This window comes from Chiloscyllium plagiosum, chromosome 18, assembly GCF_004010195.1.
Source record: "Chiloscyllium plagiosum isolate BGI_BamShark_2017 chromosome 18, ASM401019v2, whole genome shotgun sequence".
Taxonomy (NCBI): Eukaryota; Metazoa; Chordata; class Chondrichthyes; order Orectolobiformes; family Hemiscylliidae; genus Chiloscyllium; species Chiloscyllium plagiosum.
Window position 1 is genome coordinate 27,517,184 of NC_057727.1, and position 17,437 is coordinate 27,534,620.

Genomic DNA, 17,437 nt, shown 5'->3' on the forward strand with positions numbered 1-17,437 from the left:
TAACAGATGCCATCTGTAAATCTAAACAGGAAGTATTCAACCTTTCCCTTTTATCTATAGCACATGTAACCTTTGTAAATATCTCCAAAAGATTGATCAAATATAAGTTCCCTTTCACAAAGCCACACTGGCTCTGCCTGATTACCTTGAACTTTTCTAATAACCAGCTATGAGTTTTTTTTAACAATAGCATCTAACATTTAGACTGTAATAAAGTTAACTGGTAGGATACTGCTTTTTGTCTTTTTTTTGGACACATGAGTTACATTTGCTATCTTCCAATTTAATGGGATTGTCCCCAAATCAAGCAAGTTTTAGAAAATTAAAAACCAATGTATCAACTATCTCGTTAGCCACTACACGGCCCAAGGATCAAGTCCGTCAGAACCTGGGCACTTGTCAGCCCGTAGTGCCAACAATTCACTCAGTACCACCTTTCTAGTATGAGTTTCCATAGTCCCTCTCTCTCATTTCCTTATTTATTGCTGCTTCTTGGACATTACTTGGATCCTCTATAATGAAGTCCAATGAAAAAACTGCTGCTCAATTCACCTATCGTTTCCTTAGTTTCCAATACTAATTCTCTCGTCTCAAGTTCTATAGATCAACACTCGTTTTGTAATTTAAAAAAAAAAATTGACAGAAACTGTTTTCATATCTCTGACTAGCTTTCTCCCATCCTCTAATTTTTCCCTCAATTCTTTTAGTCATTCTTTGGTGGTTTTAATGTCATATCCAATCTTCTGACCTGCCTCTAAAAATATAGATAATTATTTGCTATTTTCTCAAATCGGATATTAACTTTGACATTTCTAGTTAATTATGGATGGCAGGCCCATTCCTTGTAACTTATATTTTTCTTTGGAATGTACCTTCTGTGTATTCCAAATATTCTCTTAAATTCCTGCCTCTGCACATTTATAGATGCATCCTTTAATCTAATTTGCTAATTCACTTTAGCTAGCTCTATCATATGTTATAAACATTTTTAAAAACTCATCTCGGACTCACTCCTCTCTTTCAAATTGAATGTAAAATTTAGTTGTACTATAGCTGCTGCTATCTAGAGGTGCCTTCACTTCTCATTGCACAGTACCTGGTCAGTATAGCTTGTTCACTGGTCAGCTGCAGAATAAGCTCTTCTAAATGAAACTATCGTTAATGAAAACATTCTCCTCACCTGAACTGCCCAAATCTCTCATGATTATAGCCATGCCTCTCTGGCAAGCTCTCATCATTTCTTCCTTTGTGTTTGGACTACTGGTTATTGTTAGGGGGCATGTATATCACTGCCACAAGTGACTTCTTGCTTTTATATTTTCTCACCTCTACCCAAACAGTTTCCACATCCTGGCTTCTTGAACTTAGTTCATTTTCCTCTATTGTGCTAATACCATCATTAACAAATAGAGCCACCCGCCAGCTTTCCCTCCCTTTCTATCTTTCCTAAATGTCCTGTACCCTTCAAAATTCAAGTCTCAATCCATGTCATCTTATACACACATTTCTCGTAATGGCAACCAGATCATTCATACTTATTCCTGCTTGGGTTCTTCAATCAACCGTTTTGAATCAAGTCAGATACAGAGCCTTTAGTTTTATCTTTAGTTTTCCTTCCGTTTAGTATATTGCATTCAGGGCTCACTACGTGGTCTCGTCTACTGCAGCAAGATCGAAAACATATTGGGTGATTGCTCTGCTGTGAAACATGTCAGCTTGCAAACACGACTCCCAGAATTCCAGTTTGCTTTCCACTTTAATTCACCATGTAACATGCTTGCATTTCTGTCTTCAGTCTGCTGCAGTGTTCCAGTGACGCTCAAATGCAAGTTGGAGGAATAGCACCTAATTTTTCAATTATGTAGTTTACAACTTTCTGCTAAGTTTGAGTTCAGCAATTTCAGACCATGAACTCTCACCAATTCTGATTTTTGTTTTTAAAAATGTATTGATGTGATTTTTGTTATTCATTATTCTGGAAATTACAAACTATGTACAGTGGTCTGTTTTCTTACTACAACCACAACCACTTGCTTTTTGTTCAACAACATACATTGTCATTTAACCTCTCCTACCCTTGTTACTATCCTACACTGTCCCTTTTGATCTTCCTTTAGCCACCTCCCCACTTTCAAATCATAGAACCCAACACATTTCTACCCTTCTTCAGTTCCAAAGAGTCACATTTGACTTAAAATTTAACTCAGTCCCTCCAGAATCTGCAAGATCTGCTGAGTAATTTCAGTGCTTTGTTTTTGTTTACTATTTTAAACACTTGTTTTAAATTCAAATCAAGTCAAAACATTGAGCCTGTATTCATGGACAACTCAATTCCAAGAAAATACAAAATTCCATTTTTGACAGTGGCTTCTAGCTTTTGACGTGGATGAAAAAGAAACTGGCAAGGACTATTTGCTTGAATCAACTGGATTTATTGCTAGTGATCAAGAAAAGGAGTAGAATTTCTGGGACTGACCATAAGGTGAACTATTTAATGCTTTCTGTGTGAAATCACCATCAAGGCTAGGATGATAACATGTAGCATAAGAGAAATTATAAACTGGAATAAACATTAATATCTCCCTTTTACTTAAAACACCAGGTATTTCTAAACGCAAAGAAAAGAAAATCACACCACATAAACACATTTGAAAATAAAGTTCTTTCCGGGAGGCAGGGTGTGAATTTACCATTTCTTCTCTGACATCATCTTTCGGCTGAAAGACCTAGGCCTGAATCAGGCAGCACATGTGATAAACAATGCAAATTAGAAACAGTATTTCTCCATTCTGAAAAGCACTTGGGAGAATGGAAAGGGCAGAGAATATAATGTGGGTGGGGACTTTAAAGTCCATCTACAAGTGTTGCTCCGCAGCACCAAGACTGACAGGGCCAGCTGAGTCTTAAAGTACATAGTTATTGGCAATATTTGACAAGTGGTGACCCAAGAGAAAAATTAGCTTAGCCTTCTCTCCACCAATCTGGCCATCGCTGATATATCTGTCTACAGTTCTTGTGGAGATCAAGTTGGTGTTCAGATTGAGCATATCCTACATGATGCTAAATGGGACAGAGTTCAAATAGATGCAGCAACACAAAAATGGGTATTCATTTGCAATGTGCACCATCAGCAACAGAATTGCATTCATCCACATCTCTTAACCTCTTGACCCAGTATATTCCTCAAAATCCATCACCATCAAGTCAGAAGATCAACTCTGGTTCAAAGAAGTGTGTAGAGGGGCCTGCCAAGAGCAACATCTGGCATACCTGAACCTCGTTTTCCTTGGTGTAGCTTCACTTACGTGTCAGACAGGAGAAGCAGCATGAAATAGATAGGACTGAGCGATTCTACAACCAATGGATTAGATCTGAGCTTTGCAGTCCTATCACATCCAGTTGTGATTGATGGTGGACAACTAAACTAGTAATGGGAGGTACAGTTTCACCAATATTAGCAACAATGGAGGCAACCAGCATATTAATGCAAAAAAACATTGCTGAAGTAGTTGCATTCCTCTGTAAATATGACATGTGATATCAAGAAAGGGCAGATACCTTGGATGCTGCAAAGTGTATGAGCCATGACAAAGTTCTGGCGATATTACTAAAGATCTGTACTCCAGAATTTGTCATGCCTTGCCAAGCTATTCCAATACAGCTATAACACTGGCATCTACTCAACAAAGTGGAAAATTGCACTGTGTACAAATGTAAGTTATAGAGTAGCATTGACTATCATTTTATTCTTTATCAATAATAATGAAAGGGGCCATTGACAATGCTGTCAAGCAGTACTTGCAAAGGAACAATTTTTCACTGTAATCAGTCTAGGTTCTACAATGGTCGCTTCTGACCTCATTGGACTAAGCAGAAACCGGCCTTGATGTCAAGACCACAATTGACAAGCATCAAGATGGCCTAGCAAAATTGGAGTCAATGGGAGTCCGGATGAAAATTCTCCATTGATTGGAATCATACAAAGCACAATGGAAGATGGTTGTGATAGTTGGAAGTCAGTCAAACGTCTCAGCCCAAGACATCACTGCAGGAGTTCCTCAGCACAATGTTCTTGGCTCAACAAACTTCAGCTGCTACATCAGTTACTTACTTTTAACATAAGGTTAGAAAGTAAGATATTTGCTCATGATTACATAATGCTCAACACCATTCACAACACCGGAGATACTGAAGCGGATAATGCCCATTTACAGCAACAATGGGCAACATCCAGGTGTGGGCTAATACATAGCAAGAAACTTTCACACTACAAAAGTTCCAAATAATGACCATTTTGAATAAGAGAGATTGTGACCATCATCTCTAAATGTTCAACGGCCATCACTGAAACTCTTATCATCAACATCCCAGCAGTAATCAGAAACTGAACCACACTGGCTTTATAAATATTACTGTTACAACAGGAACTCAGGTCCCATGGCATCAAATTCACTTCCCCTTTTCTCATTGTCTGTCCACTATGTGTGAAAGAAAACTCACTACTTGCCTGGATGGGTGCAGCTGCCAAAAACACATCATCCAGGACAAATCAAACTGTTTGATGGCATTAAAATCACACCCTTCAGCACATAATCCATTCACTACCAATGCACATTGGCAAGAGAACATACCATCTGTTAGATATACTGCAGTAACGCACAAAAACTCCTGACAGCTTCCAAAACCATGATCTCTAATACCCGGAAGTGCAAGGACAGCAGATGTATTGCAGCCATGACCTGCAAGAACCCCTTGAAATCACACACCATCCTGACTTAGAATTATTTTACAGTTCTTTCACGGTCACTGGGTCAAAATCCTGGAATTCCCTTCCGGACAGCATTGTTGTTATCTTGGCACTCCAAGGTTAGAAGTTCAAGCAGGCAGTAGTTTTTTTTGTTCTCTTGTTTTAGATTAAATATTTTCCATATTTCACCATTTTGTTTTTTCACTACTTCCTTTAAAAGCTGTAGTAACTGTGCCTAATACAATTCCTCATAATTCAATGCTGATGCTATGGATCAAACTTCTAGCTCTTCTCTGAATTTCCTCCAAGGTTTCAATTTGCTTTTTGGTCACATTGCTTCTAAGCAACACAAAGTGTTGAGCATCAAGAATATTCATATCAACATCATTTACATTTACGCTGCCTAATTTCTTACATGGTGCACTTGGCCATATTAAATTTTACTTACCATTTTCCTGGTAACTTACATATTTGCAAAATTTTATTTGCAATTCTAAAGAACGGTTTCCTATCAAAGTAAGACATTTGGCAAAACCTTGTGCTTGATTTTGCAAAGACATTAAAATTCAATAGATTTTCAGCAACCAAAATTATTATGGTACCATATACTTAAGAAACTGTTTATACAGTTACCTTGGGCTGTGTCACCTTGTGCAGCACCAGCTGCATCGCTAATAAAGCCTGAATAAACGTTGTCGGAGGATAAGGAGGACTTGATAGAGCAGGGTTGTTTAGTCTGCACTTCTTGGGATTGAGCAGGCTCTGGTGTATCACAGCTTCTTGGGCCATCTCGAGCAGTAGAAGTTGTGTAATTATCTGTTTGAAGACCTGTAACAAGAAAGAGTTTGCACTCTAAGAATTTGAGCAACACGACATTAATGAAAAAATTGCTGAGTCATCAAAAAGGCCAGCCTTCTAAAATTTTCTATCAGAAAAGCTTTTATTTCATTTGGTAATCCATGACAGATAACCTTAAGGAGTTAATGGAAAAACACAAGGATGTTGCCAGGGTTCGAGGATTTGAGCTAGATGGAGAAGCTGAATAGGCTGGGGCTGTTTTCACTGGGGATAAGGGGTGACCGTATAGAGGTTTATAAAATCATGGGGGGCACGGATTGGACAAGGCCTTTTCCCAAAGGTGGGAGAGTCCAGAACTAGAGGGCATAGGTTTAGGGTGAGAAGGGAAAGATATAAAAGGGACCAAAGAGGCAACCTTTTCACAGAGAGGATGGTGTGTGTATAGAATGAGCTGCCAGAGAAAGTGGTGGAGGCTGGTATAATTACAACATTTAAAAGGTATCTGGATAGGTATATGAATAGGAAAGATTTAGAGGCATATGGACCAAATGCTGGCAAATGGGACGAGATTAGGTTAGAGTTTCTGGTCAGGTTGGGATAGTTGGACCGAAGGGTTGATGAAGGGCTCCTGCTTGAAACATCGATTTTCTTGCTCTTTGGATGCTGCCTGACCTGCTGTGCTTTTCCAGCACCACTCTAATCTTGAGTCTAATCTCCAGCATCTGCTGTCCTCACTTTCGCCTAGCTGGAACAAAGGGTCTGTTTCCATGCTGTACATCTCTGACTCTGACATATAACTTGTTTGTCAGGGTGCACTATTTTTTGCAGTAGTTAAAATAATATTAATTTTAAAGTTTAAAGATTTTAATTCTTGAATAATCTGTTCAAAATATGTGCACTCACTTAAATTGGAGGCTGTATTCTTCAGTGACTGCACTAATGGATTAAGAAGCTTGCAAGCTTTTAGTTTGTTCTTGCTGGGTCTCCGTCTTCTGCCTGTAGGTGGCACAGCTTGCAAGAATCCTAAAGCTGTTGGTAAAGGTTTTCCTAAACGTCTATACAATTCCTCTATTTCATGTCTTTGATGAACCTGAAGCTCTGAGATCTCTTTCATGTGTCTAGGAGAGAGTATTAAAATTTGTCATTAAAAAAAGTTACACTATTACTGCAACTAACTGTAAAAGCGGCTTTCCTACATGAGCCAGGCTTTAGTGCATAAATGAACCCAGCTCAGAAAAATTGCACACGCAAACTACTCTGCATACGCTGATAAATGCATGTTAACTTATTCTATGAAAACATTTATTTTCCTATTTGAGCTAATTGGCTAAAAAGTTCATTACTGCAATTTCCAAAATAATACAGACGAATAATTCACCAAAGCAGATTATATATACTTGAACCCAAGCATGAACAAACACACTTTTCTCGCAGTATCTGTAGTTCTTTTTTCATGTCAGCATCTTCAAATTCAGAGTCATTGTCACTGCTCATATACGATGACTGGGAAGGAGATGCAGAATTAACAGTTATGGTTGGAGGAGCTGCTGCCTGACCATGTGCAAGTTCAGGTCTCTGCCTCTCAGTTTTTAACAAAGCAGCTGATTTTCTTGGTAAAGGAAATTCTCCACCTGTGCTTGTCTGATTGCAAACAACTGATGGTTGAACATTTGGTTTTGTACTGAATGGTTCATCAGAATCTGAAGATGGATGGCTGCGAAGCGCAACTTCCAATGGAACAGAAGTTTGAGTTCGAGTAACCAAAGGTTTCAAATCAGGGCTAGTAGGAGATGCACTTGAATAAAGCTCAGGAGGTGCAGAATATCTATTGCGACAAGGATATTTTAAAGTTACTTCATCTTTTGTGCTAATAACTGAAAATCTGCCAATTGTGTCGATTCTTGTAATGGACAGCAGCTTATTTTCCATTTTTTCTTTCTTCTGGTCACTTTCACCATTTGCTAATGATTGACAGAATACATTTCCTCCTGGTGAATCTGGCGCTTCATTTGGCGTAGCTTCGCTTTTTGCATAATGCTCAATTTTGTTCACAATGTCCTGAGATGTTGGAACAACCTGAAATAAATTAGTGAACAATCTTACTCACAAGATCAGCATCATTCTTTACAAAGCGGGTCTCTGACAAATTAGCACATTCTACTAATCAATGCTTGTTTAATTACATTTTATTCAGAAGATGAGGATCCCTGTCTGTTATTCTGTAATTAATTCCTCTCAGAATGGATTGTTTCATTTACATGAAAAACAGATGTGACAAGTGTGCGCAGGTTTTAAAAAAAAATTTAAATTGCACTCTCTTTTCATATTTTAATGACTTTTCCTCCTTTATGAATACATTATTTTACAGTTTTCCTTTACTAAAATATATAGACCAATTGGCAAGATGGTCATCTTTCTATTCATCACTTGCCCACATCCCTTAAGGTCAGCAGCAAGTATATGACTATGATAAACATTCTACTGAACATCTTGTAAATTATGAATAGTATGCATAATCCTAATTTTCCACTGATACCTTAACATAAACTCTACACAATGCAAACCAACATCAACTTTATAAGACAGGTGTACAAGCTTTATTAAACAGCTTGAAAGGTTTTGGCAGAAAAATATCACAACAGTACCAATAACTGATAGAAATTAAAAAAAAAAACTCAATGCAACTGGTTTGAATGGACTGTAGAAAAACAATGGGGCAGATTTTTCAGTGAGTGGCAGTCTTGCACAGATTGCCATACCAGCCTTTTATTTTTAAAAAAGGTCTGACTCAGGGGTCCTCTCAGAAATGTGGAGCCCTACTTCCATTCTGACAGTCCATACAAAGCATAGAACAGTTAGTGGAAGACATGCCACATCCCTTTTTCACAGCAGTCAGCTGCCACATTCTGAAATTATAAAAAGGTCCTGACAGCCACAGCAAGTGAGATGTCAAGGGTGCTTGAAGAGTTGGATTGGTGGGGGCGAGATCAGGTGATTGGTATGCCAGCTGTGAAGAGGGGTTAGGATGCAAAGTGGCAAGTAACTGCATAGAGTAGGACAGAAGAAAATTGGATTGGGAAGGGTGTGGAAAGAGAGAGGAGCAGGGGTTGCATGAAAGAGTGGAAAACAGGAGAGAGGGGGAGAGAGTCAGACAGATGATGGGAGATGAGGGAGAGGGAGAGAGACATGGCCAGATGATGGAAGGTTAGGGGGGAGGGGGGAAGGGGGGGGGGGTGGGAGTGAGAATGAGTGAGTGTGTGCATATGGGGCCTGTTTAATGGTTGCTCAAGAGTTAGACTATACATTTAATAGTCAAACATTTCCTCAGTAACACCCGAAGTGAAGTGTTTAATATTTATAGAAATGTTTGTAGGGTTTCAGACAGAGGAACTTCCCAGCAGAAACTTCAATTTCTGGGCAAATGGTTTAAGAGTCTGCTATGATGGAGTTTCTGCAGGATCCCTCTGCATAACTCCCATCTAAGCTGGAATAATGATCGTCTGGCCATCAGAAAATCTGACCTATATTAACCTGAAAGTAAACATATCTGCAGTGAAACATCAGTATAAACACACTCTTGTCTGCAAAAACAAAAGTGCAACACACAAGGGACAACATGAAGCAGAAATATAAATGACAACTAATCCAAACATTTGCAGAACACCGAGTAATTCTTTAACACATACCTCAAACTGGTCTATTGTTAGAGGAAGATCCACTGTGGATGACATAACAAACATTGTATCGGATGAGCCTGCCCCATTGATGTCAGCGATAGTAACTACAATATGACAGAATTAATAGGTTTCTGGCATCAGCAACATTTCAAAATCATGAAACTTAAATATCAATTCATCGAATTTGAAAACTTTCACCAAAGATCAATTTAGAGACTATCCTTATGCCAGATACAAAATTGGCTGAGTGATAGGAAACACATCAATGGTCAATGGATATTTTTTGAGCTGGAGGAAGGTTTGTAGTGGAATTCTCCAAGGGTTGGTACTGGGACCCTTACTTTTCTTGACATATATTAATGATCTGGATCTTGGTGTGCAGGAGGCAATTTTCAAATTTGCACATGACACTAAACTTGGATGAATTGCAAACTGAGAGGATAGTATGGAACTCCAAAAGGACATTAACAAGTTGGTGGAGTGGGCAGTTAGGTAGCAGATGAGATTCTATTTACAGAAGTGCGAGGTGATATATGTCAGAAAAACTTTGAAAGACACCATAAAATAGGGAGAACAGAAACACCAGGGCATTCATGTGCACACATCATTAAGGTGGTAGGACGGGTAGAGTAGGCAGTTAATAAAGCATACAGTGCTGTCAGCTTTGTTAATAGAAATAGAATAAACAAGCAATAAATTAATGTTGAACTTGTACAAAACACTTGTTAGATCTAGCTGGAGTATTTAGTATGGTTGTGGATGTCACATTATATGAAAGATGTGAAGGGAGGAGAGGGAGTGCAGAGCCAGGAAACAGCCTCTCAACATCTATCATATTTATCCCTCTAAGCATCTTATGTATCAACGAGACCAGCACCCTTTCTTTTCAACAGCAAAAATATTGAAATATTTTACTCAATCTGACAAAGTTAAACATATCTTTCCTTAGAGAAGGAGAACAAAACTGTACACAGTACTACAGGTGTGGTATATAATTGCAAGTAGACTTTCTTTACTCTTACTGTCCTTTTGTAATTAAGGCTGACAAACCACTTGCTAATTTGATTGATTGATTATGCTTTGTCAAATTTCTGTGAGATTGTGTACACCACAACCCAAATCATAGAGAACAAACATTTGTTTCTTTCTTATCTTTGAAAAAATATTCGGTTTTCCTATTCTTCTGAATGTAATGTGACTAACTTCAAATTTTCCCCACATTATGCTCCACCTTCTTTCCAATTACAACCTGTCAAAATACCTCCGCAGCCTGTTTCTTCCTTACTGCTTACCCCTCAAGCTTTAAGTCCTCAGCAAACTGAACACAAATTTTAGATAGAGTGAAGTAAATATTCAAGGATCACCTGCTACATCTTACAAATGTAACTATTCACCTCAGTCTAAGACTACATATGTAACATAAGATACACAGAAGTGTTTTGTGATCCACTTCATTATTTATATGAGAAATGTGGTTTTGTTTAAAGAGTATAAGTAACACTTTAGTTAGCACACCTTGACTGTTTATAATCGATGCTCCTGTGGACAATTCGGTTGTCTGTGGTTGTACATAGCTTTTAATAAACTCTTTAACTTCTAGCTTTTGATTCTGCAGAGCAAGGCACAACAAAAGTAGATGTCATGAATTGTTAGAAAAACATAGTTAATGAAAACTATTTACATAAAAGTATTTTAATGCAACCGTTTACATCAAATAAAAGATTGACAAATTTACTCAAATAATTTCAGAGGCTTTATATGCTTTTTCTGCATTTCACTGACTCTTACATATAGTACTGCATGTACACTCCAATCCTTACTTCCATGCAAAGTGTTTTGCTCTGGCTTTTTATGTCACTATTTCGAGAACTCCAAGTCAAGAGTAATAGTAATCAGGTCACAGAAGATTTGCAGAACCACAATTAGCTAATTTAGTCATTTTTATTCCTGTGTTTTGAGGATACTCATTGCCTTTCAATGACTTTATTCAGTTAAGAAAGGGGTTTCATTTTGATGCCCAAATCAATACTTATCCCTCAAACTCTACCAAAACAAAGTCATGAAACAGCTTTTTGTGGGAACTTGCTGTCAGTCATGTTTGTGTACAAAATAACAGTGCGGCTCTTCAAAAATTAATTTGAAGCCTGAAAATCAGAAGATGCTTTACATGCAAGTTTTTCATTCCTTTCATCCAATACAGTTCAACCTGAAATAACATGCATAAATCCCTGATTTCAGATGTGACACTGTTTTACATTACTGCCTTCATCAGGTTGTACAATAGCAGTTAAGAGGAAAAGATAGCATAGCTACAAATCACAAAAGGAAATGCGAAACAAGGAACTTCTATGTTGTTTGTGGCCTTGCTACCAGCAGGGTACAGACTGGTATTACATATCAGCATAGCTTGCTCAGTAATGGAACCTATAGTTTAAGTGATGGTGATGCTCTACAACTTTGCAAACACAATCATAACAAAGATATACAAGAAATAGAAAAGGTGTTACCAGTTATGAAAGCACCGGACAAGACAGTAATCTTTGCTGGAGTTGAAAAGATGAAGGGATGACCTTGAAGTAGCAGAGGATTTTATGCTAAATGAGCAAAATCTTAAAATTCGAGCTGGACCATAAAAGAGTAAAATAAGGGATTGCTTTTCTACACAGTGTAGTACAAGGGCAGAATTCTTTCATCCAATATGCTGTAGATGTTGGTTCAATTGAAATATTTAATTGTTAGCACCTTTCCAGACATCAAAAAGCACGCCACAGTCAATTAAATGTTTTTCTGTTTGTAAAGTAGGGAAGAAAATTGTGGGATATGTTTCAAAGGTGGATATGTGGAAGAAAGATTTAGTTCAACTATGATCTAATTGAATAACACCATATATTTGAATGGCTGAATTATTAACTCTGATTCCAATCTTCATTATAAGTGCTTGGTATGGTAAAGGGTGAAAAATTGTTGCTATTAGTGCACAACTATGAGGTTAACACAGAAAATTAGCAGGAAAGTTAGATTAAAAATCATCAAATAGAGTAGTTAGCATTTTCTGCTAGAAATTAGATTTGAAGGAGAGGGTATAAATAAAATTGCTTGCTTGAAGAATATTAAAAATTATTGAGCAGAAAGAGTTAGACGACATCAGATAACTTGTGCAAAAACCAAAACAAAATCATCAGCACAAACTCAAACTGCCAAGTAGCCTCTTGTATGACATTGCAAGGAAGTGGGTTTTGTGATCAAAGTAAAAATAAACTTAATGGTGTTGCCCAATTTAAATGTTAGGTGACTTGAGGTGAGGAGCAGGTGGGTGATTAAAGATCAATAATCGCTAAGATATTGCCAAAGTTGTACCACTCTAGGTATGCAAAGTCTGTGCTATTATCGAGTTCACGAATGTCAAGGATTGAACATCATAAAGTTGACATATTTCCATGGTAGATATCAACTAAACCTCACGTAATCTCTTGGGCAGTCAAAATTAAATATTATAGATAAGAAGCAGCATTCCTTTAGGTAGTGACAACTATTGAAGATTTTTTAAATAAATCACAAGTTCTGATGAAAGGTCATCGACCCAAAACATTAACTTTTCTGTCAACAAACACTGCCCTTACAGCTGAGTGATTTCATGTTTCTCTGATTTTATTTGTGTGCATGTCTGCACGTGTTCAGGACAATTCTGCCTAGAGACAATTTATTGATTAACTTTTCAATTGGCACTATTCACAATGGGTACACCAGATGCCAACACAATAACCACCTCTTGACTGGTTCTTGGGGAAGTGGCTCACACGTGAACAAAACATGCCAGAAACAGTCAGCTTGTAAAGAGAAAGCATCCATCTCTCTTTGTCACACTTTGGTATGGAGAAATAAAAGAAAATTATTAGCAGTTAATTATTTTCCCAAACCTTTGCCCTGTAAGCTGATCTCTCTGCAAATCTGTTGAAACTGGGAAAAACCACCTTCAGAGCGGCTCAAACAGCAAATGAAATACTGAGAATCCATGAAACCACAACCTTATGTCATCTAAGAGTTGAGAGGGATCAAAAGGAAATGCAAAAAGTTCTGTGGTCTGAAATAGGGCCGCCAAACTATCATTGCCCAATTTCTTTTTTACCCACCCATGATATCGACATCAGGTTTATAATTGTGTCCGTTTCTGTGTGAAAAGGAGTTAGTGTTTAAGTTACAGTTTCTAGATGAATTCTTCTGGTCTAACTTTGCCACTGGTGAAAACAAGTTTGATTGCAATAAATAATTATTTACATATTAATGCGAATAATCTGGTATACATCTTGTCTAATGCAGGTTAAAAGAATAAGTTAAAGCATCTGGGAAAATTAACAAAGTGAAATTCATAATTGGTCTGGGAGGAACTGTTTGGGGGAAGTCACAGCACAGAAACAGATAAGTGAATTTTTTTAAATGGCTTACAGAAAGTCTGCAGTAGTGAGTAGAGCGTTTTTTTTCTTGATTGTATGTTTTTTGAGATATGTTTCTTGAGTAAACTTAAAATATAAGCCGTAACTATTAATTTAACCAGGGGCAGTGTTTTGTAGAGAAATAAGATGGTGTTATTTTCTAGGTCTGTGGATTGTCAAGGAACAAAAATAGCCTTTAGTAGAATGATATGCGCTTATCAGATGTGGGAGTTTAAGGAGAATTTACGGGTTACTGTGGATTATATCTGCAGTAAATACTGTTGGTTGCGAATCCTATCAGATCAAATGGATCGGTCGGAGAGACAGTTATAGGCAATGAGGAATTTGCAACAGCAATAGTATGTGATGGATGGCAGCTAGAGGAAGGATGGGGGGTTCTCAGATACAGTCACATGGATGGGTTAACTCCAGGAAAGGTAAGAGAGGTAGGCAAGTAGTGCAGGAGTTTTCTGCGGCTATCCCCATTTTAAACAAGAATGCTGTTTTAGAAAATGTAGGGGATGTTCGATACACAGGGGAACGTAGCACAAACAGCCAAGTTTCTGGTATTGAGACTGGCTCTAATGCAACGAGGGGTACGTCGGGTTCCAAGAGATCAATTGTGTTAGGGGACTCTAGTCCGAGATACAGATAGAAGTTTCCGTGGCCAGCAGCGAAAAATCAGAACAGTTGTTGTTTCCCTGGTGCCAGGATCAAGGATGTCTCGAGGGTGCAGAATGCTCTCACAGGGGAGAGGGACCAGCAAGAGGTCACTGTCCACATTGGAACCAATGACAGAGGAAGGGAAAAAGCTTGAGATTCTGAAGGGAGATTACAGAGAGTTAGGCAGGAATTTAAAAAGGAGGTCCTCAAGAGTAGTAATATCTGGATTACTCCCAGTGCTATGAGCTAGTGAGGGCAGGAATAGGAGGATAGAGCAGATGAATGCATGGCTGAGGAGCTGGTAGATGGGAGAAGGATTCACATTTTTGGATCGTTGGTATCTCTTTTGGGCTGAAAGTGACCTGTAGAAGAAGGACATATTGCACCTAAATTGGAAGGGGACTAATATACTGGCAAAGTTAAAAATCACACAACACCAGGTTATAGTCCAACAGGTTTAGTTGGAAGTTCTAGCTTTCGGAGCACCGTTCTTTCATCAGGTGGTTGTGGAGGACACAATTGTAAGACACAGAACTTATAGCAAAAGTTTACAGTGTGATGTAACTGAAATCATACATTGAAAAATACCTTGATTGTTTGTCGAGTCTTTCATCTGTTTGAATACCATGTTAGTTTCACTTCTTTCATATGTAAATCACAACATTTTTTTAAAATATTACATTCTCAGGTTAACTGTAACAATTGGCGTTAGCCAGATAATATTTTGAAGGTGTTAGCCCAGTGTTCTCTGTCTGTTCAGACTGATAATGTTCAGACTGATTCTAATCTAAAAAAGTGAGTTAACAGAGTCTTACATGGATTCATGCAGTTTTTGAGCAAAGTACAATGTAACTCTGCAAGTATAAAATCACCCTACAAATGTGTACGAATGTGTGTGCATGTGGATGTGTGTGTGTGTGTGTGTGTCTGTCTGTCTGTCTGGGGTGCGGGGGTTTAGAGTGACAGAGTGAGTGTATGTGCCTGTGTATGAGAGTGTAGAGCATCGGAGTCTGTGAGAGGATGCATGCGTGAGTGTATCTGTAGGGGTGTGTATGAGTGTCTGCGTATACCTGTGTCCGTGTGTGTATAGGAGTGCGTGCTTGTCTGTGCGCATACTGGCAGGGAGATTTGCTAGAGCTGCTTGGGAGGATTTAAACTCGTAAGGGGGGGGGAAGATAGTGAGGAAAGAGATCAATCTGAGACTGGTACAGTTGAGAACAGAAGCGAGTCAAACAGTCAGGGCAGGCAGGGACTAGGTAGGAGTCATAAATTAAACTGCATTTATTTCAATGCAAGGGGCCGAACAGGGAAGGCAGGTGACCTCAGGGTATGGTTAGGAACATGGGACTGGGATATCATAGCAATTACAGAAACATGGCTCAAGGATGGGCAGGACTGGCAGCTTAATGTTCCAGGATACAAATGCTACAGGAAGCATAGAAAGGGAGGCAAGAGAGGAGGGGGAGTGGCGTTTTTGATAAGGGATAGCATTACTGCTGCACTGTGGGAGGATATTCCCAGAAATACATCCAGGGAAGTTATTTGGGTGGAACTGAGAAAAAAGAAAGGGATGATCACTTTATTGGGATTGTATTATAGACCCCCTAATAGTCAGAGGGAAATTGAAAAACAAACTTGTAAGGAGATCTCAGCTATCTGTAAGAAAAATAGGGTGGTTATGGTAGGGGATTTTAACTTTCCAAACATAGACTGGGACTGCCATAGTGTTAAGGGTTTAGAAGGAGAGGAATTTGTTAAATGTGTACAAGAAAATTTACTGATTCAGTATGTGGATTTACCTACTAGAGAAGGTGCAAAACTTTACCTACTGTTGGGAAATAAGGCAGTGCAGGTGACTGAGGTGTCAGTGGGGTGCACTTTGGAGCTAGTGACAATAATTCTATTAGATTTAAAATAGTGATGGAAAAGAATAGACCAGATCTAAAAGTTGAAGTTCTAAATTGGAGAAAGGCCAATTTTGACAGTATTAGGCAAGAACATTTAAATGCTGATGGGGGCAGATGTTCGCAGGTAAAGGGACAGCTGGAAAATGGGAAGCCTTCAGAAATGAGATAATGAGAATCCAGAGAAAGTATATTCCTGTTAGGGTGAAAGGAAAGGTTGGTAGGTATAGGGAATGCTGGATGACTAAAGAAATTGAGGGTTGGTTAAGAAAAAGAAGGAATCATATGTCAGGTATAGACAGGATAAACCGAGTGAATCCTGAGAAGAGTATAAAGGCAGTAGGAGTATACTTAAGGGGGAAATCAGGAGGGCAAAATGGGGACAAGAAATAGCTTTGGCAAATAGAATTAAGGAGAATTCAAAGGATTTTTACAAATACATTAAGGACAAAAGGGTAACTAGGGAGAGAATAGGGCCCCTCAAAGATCAACAAGGCGGCCTTTATGTGGAACCGCAGAAAATGGGGGAGATACTAAATGAGTATTTTGTATCAGTATTTGCTGAAAGGATATGAAAGATATAGAATTTAGGGAAATAGATTGTAACACCTTGAAAAATGTCCATATTACAGAGGAGGAAGTGCTGCATATCTTGAAATGCATAACGGTGAATAAATCACCAGAACCTGATCAGCTGTACCCGAGAACTCTGTGGGAAGCTAGGGAAGTGATTGCTGGGCCTCTTGCTGATATATTTGGATCGTCGATAGTCACAGATGAGGTGCCGGAAGACTGGAGATGGCTAATGTGGTGCCACTGTTGAAGAAGGGGGGTAAGGACACACCAGGGAACTATACAGCAGTGAGCCTGATGTCGGTGATGGGCAAGTTGGAGGGAATCCTGAGAGACAGGATGTACATGTATTTGGAAAGGCAAGGACTGATTGGGGTCAGTCAACATGGCTTTGTGCATGGGAAATCATGTCTCAGAAACTTGATTGAGTTTTTTGAAGAAGTAACAAAGAGGATTGATGAGGGCAGAACAGTAGATGTAATCTATATGGACTTCAGTAAGGCATTCGACAAGGTTCCCCATGGGAGAACTAGCCATTTGGATACAGAACTGACTCAAAGGTAAAAGACAGCGTGTGGTGGTGGAGGGCTGTTTTTCAGAATGGAGGCCTGGAACCAGTGGAGTGCTACAAGGATCGGTGCTGGG

General features: G+C 38.7%; 1 protein-coding gene across 4 annotated transcripts in view; it reads right to left on the reverse strand.

Annotated features, from left to right (window-relative positions):
• Positions 1-17,437, reverse strand: part of wnk2 (WNK lysine deficient protein kinase 2) — a 173,402-nt gene that overhangs the window by 30,228 nt on the left and 125,737 nt on the right. For all 4 annotated transcript variants that reach the window (XM_043708025.1, XM_043708024.1, XM_043708023.1 and 1 more), the window contains 5 exons: positions 10,738-10,831; positions 9,232-9,326; positions 6,969-7,621; positions 6,449-6,663; positions 5,381-5,575 (listed from right to left, as the gene is read on the reverse strand). In XM_043708025.1, the coding sequence (XP_043563960.1) occupies positions 5,381-5,575; positions 6,449-6,663; positions 6,969-7,621; positions 9,232-9,326; positions 10,738-10,831 (1,252 nt within the window). The remainder of the gene's footprint in view (positions 1-5,380; positions 5,576-6,448; positions 6,664-6,968; positions 7,622-9,231; positions 9,327-10,737; positions 10,832-17,437) is intronic.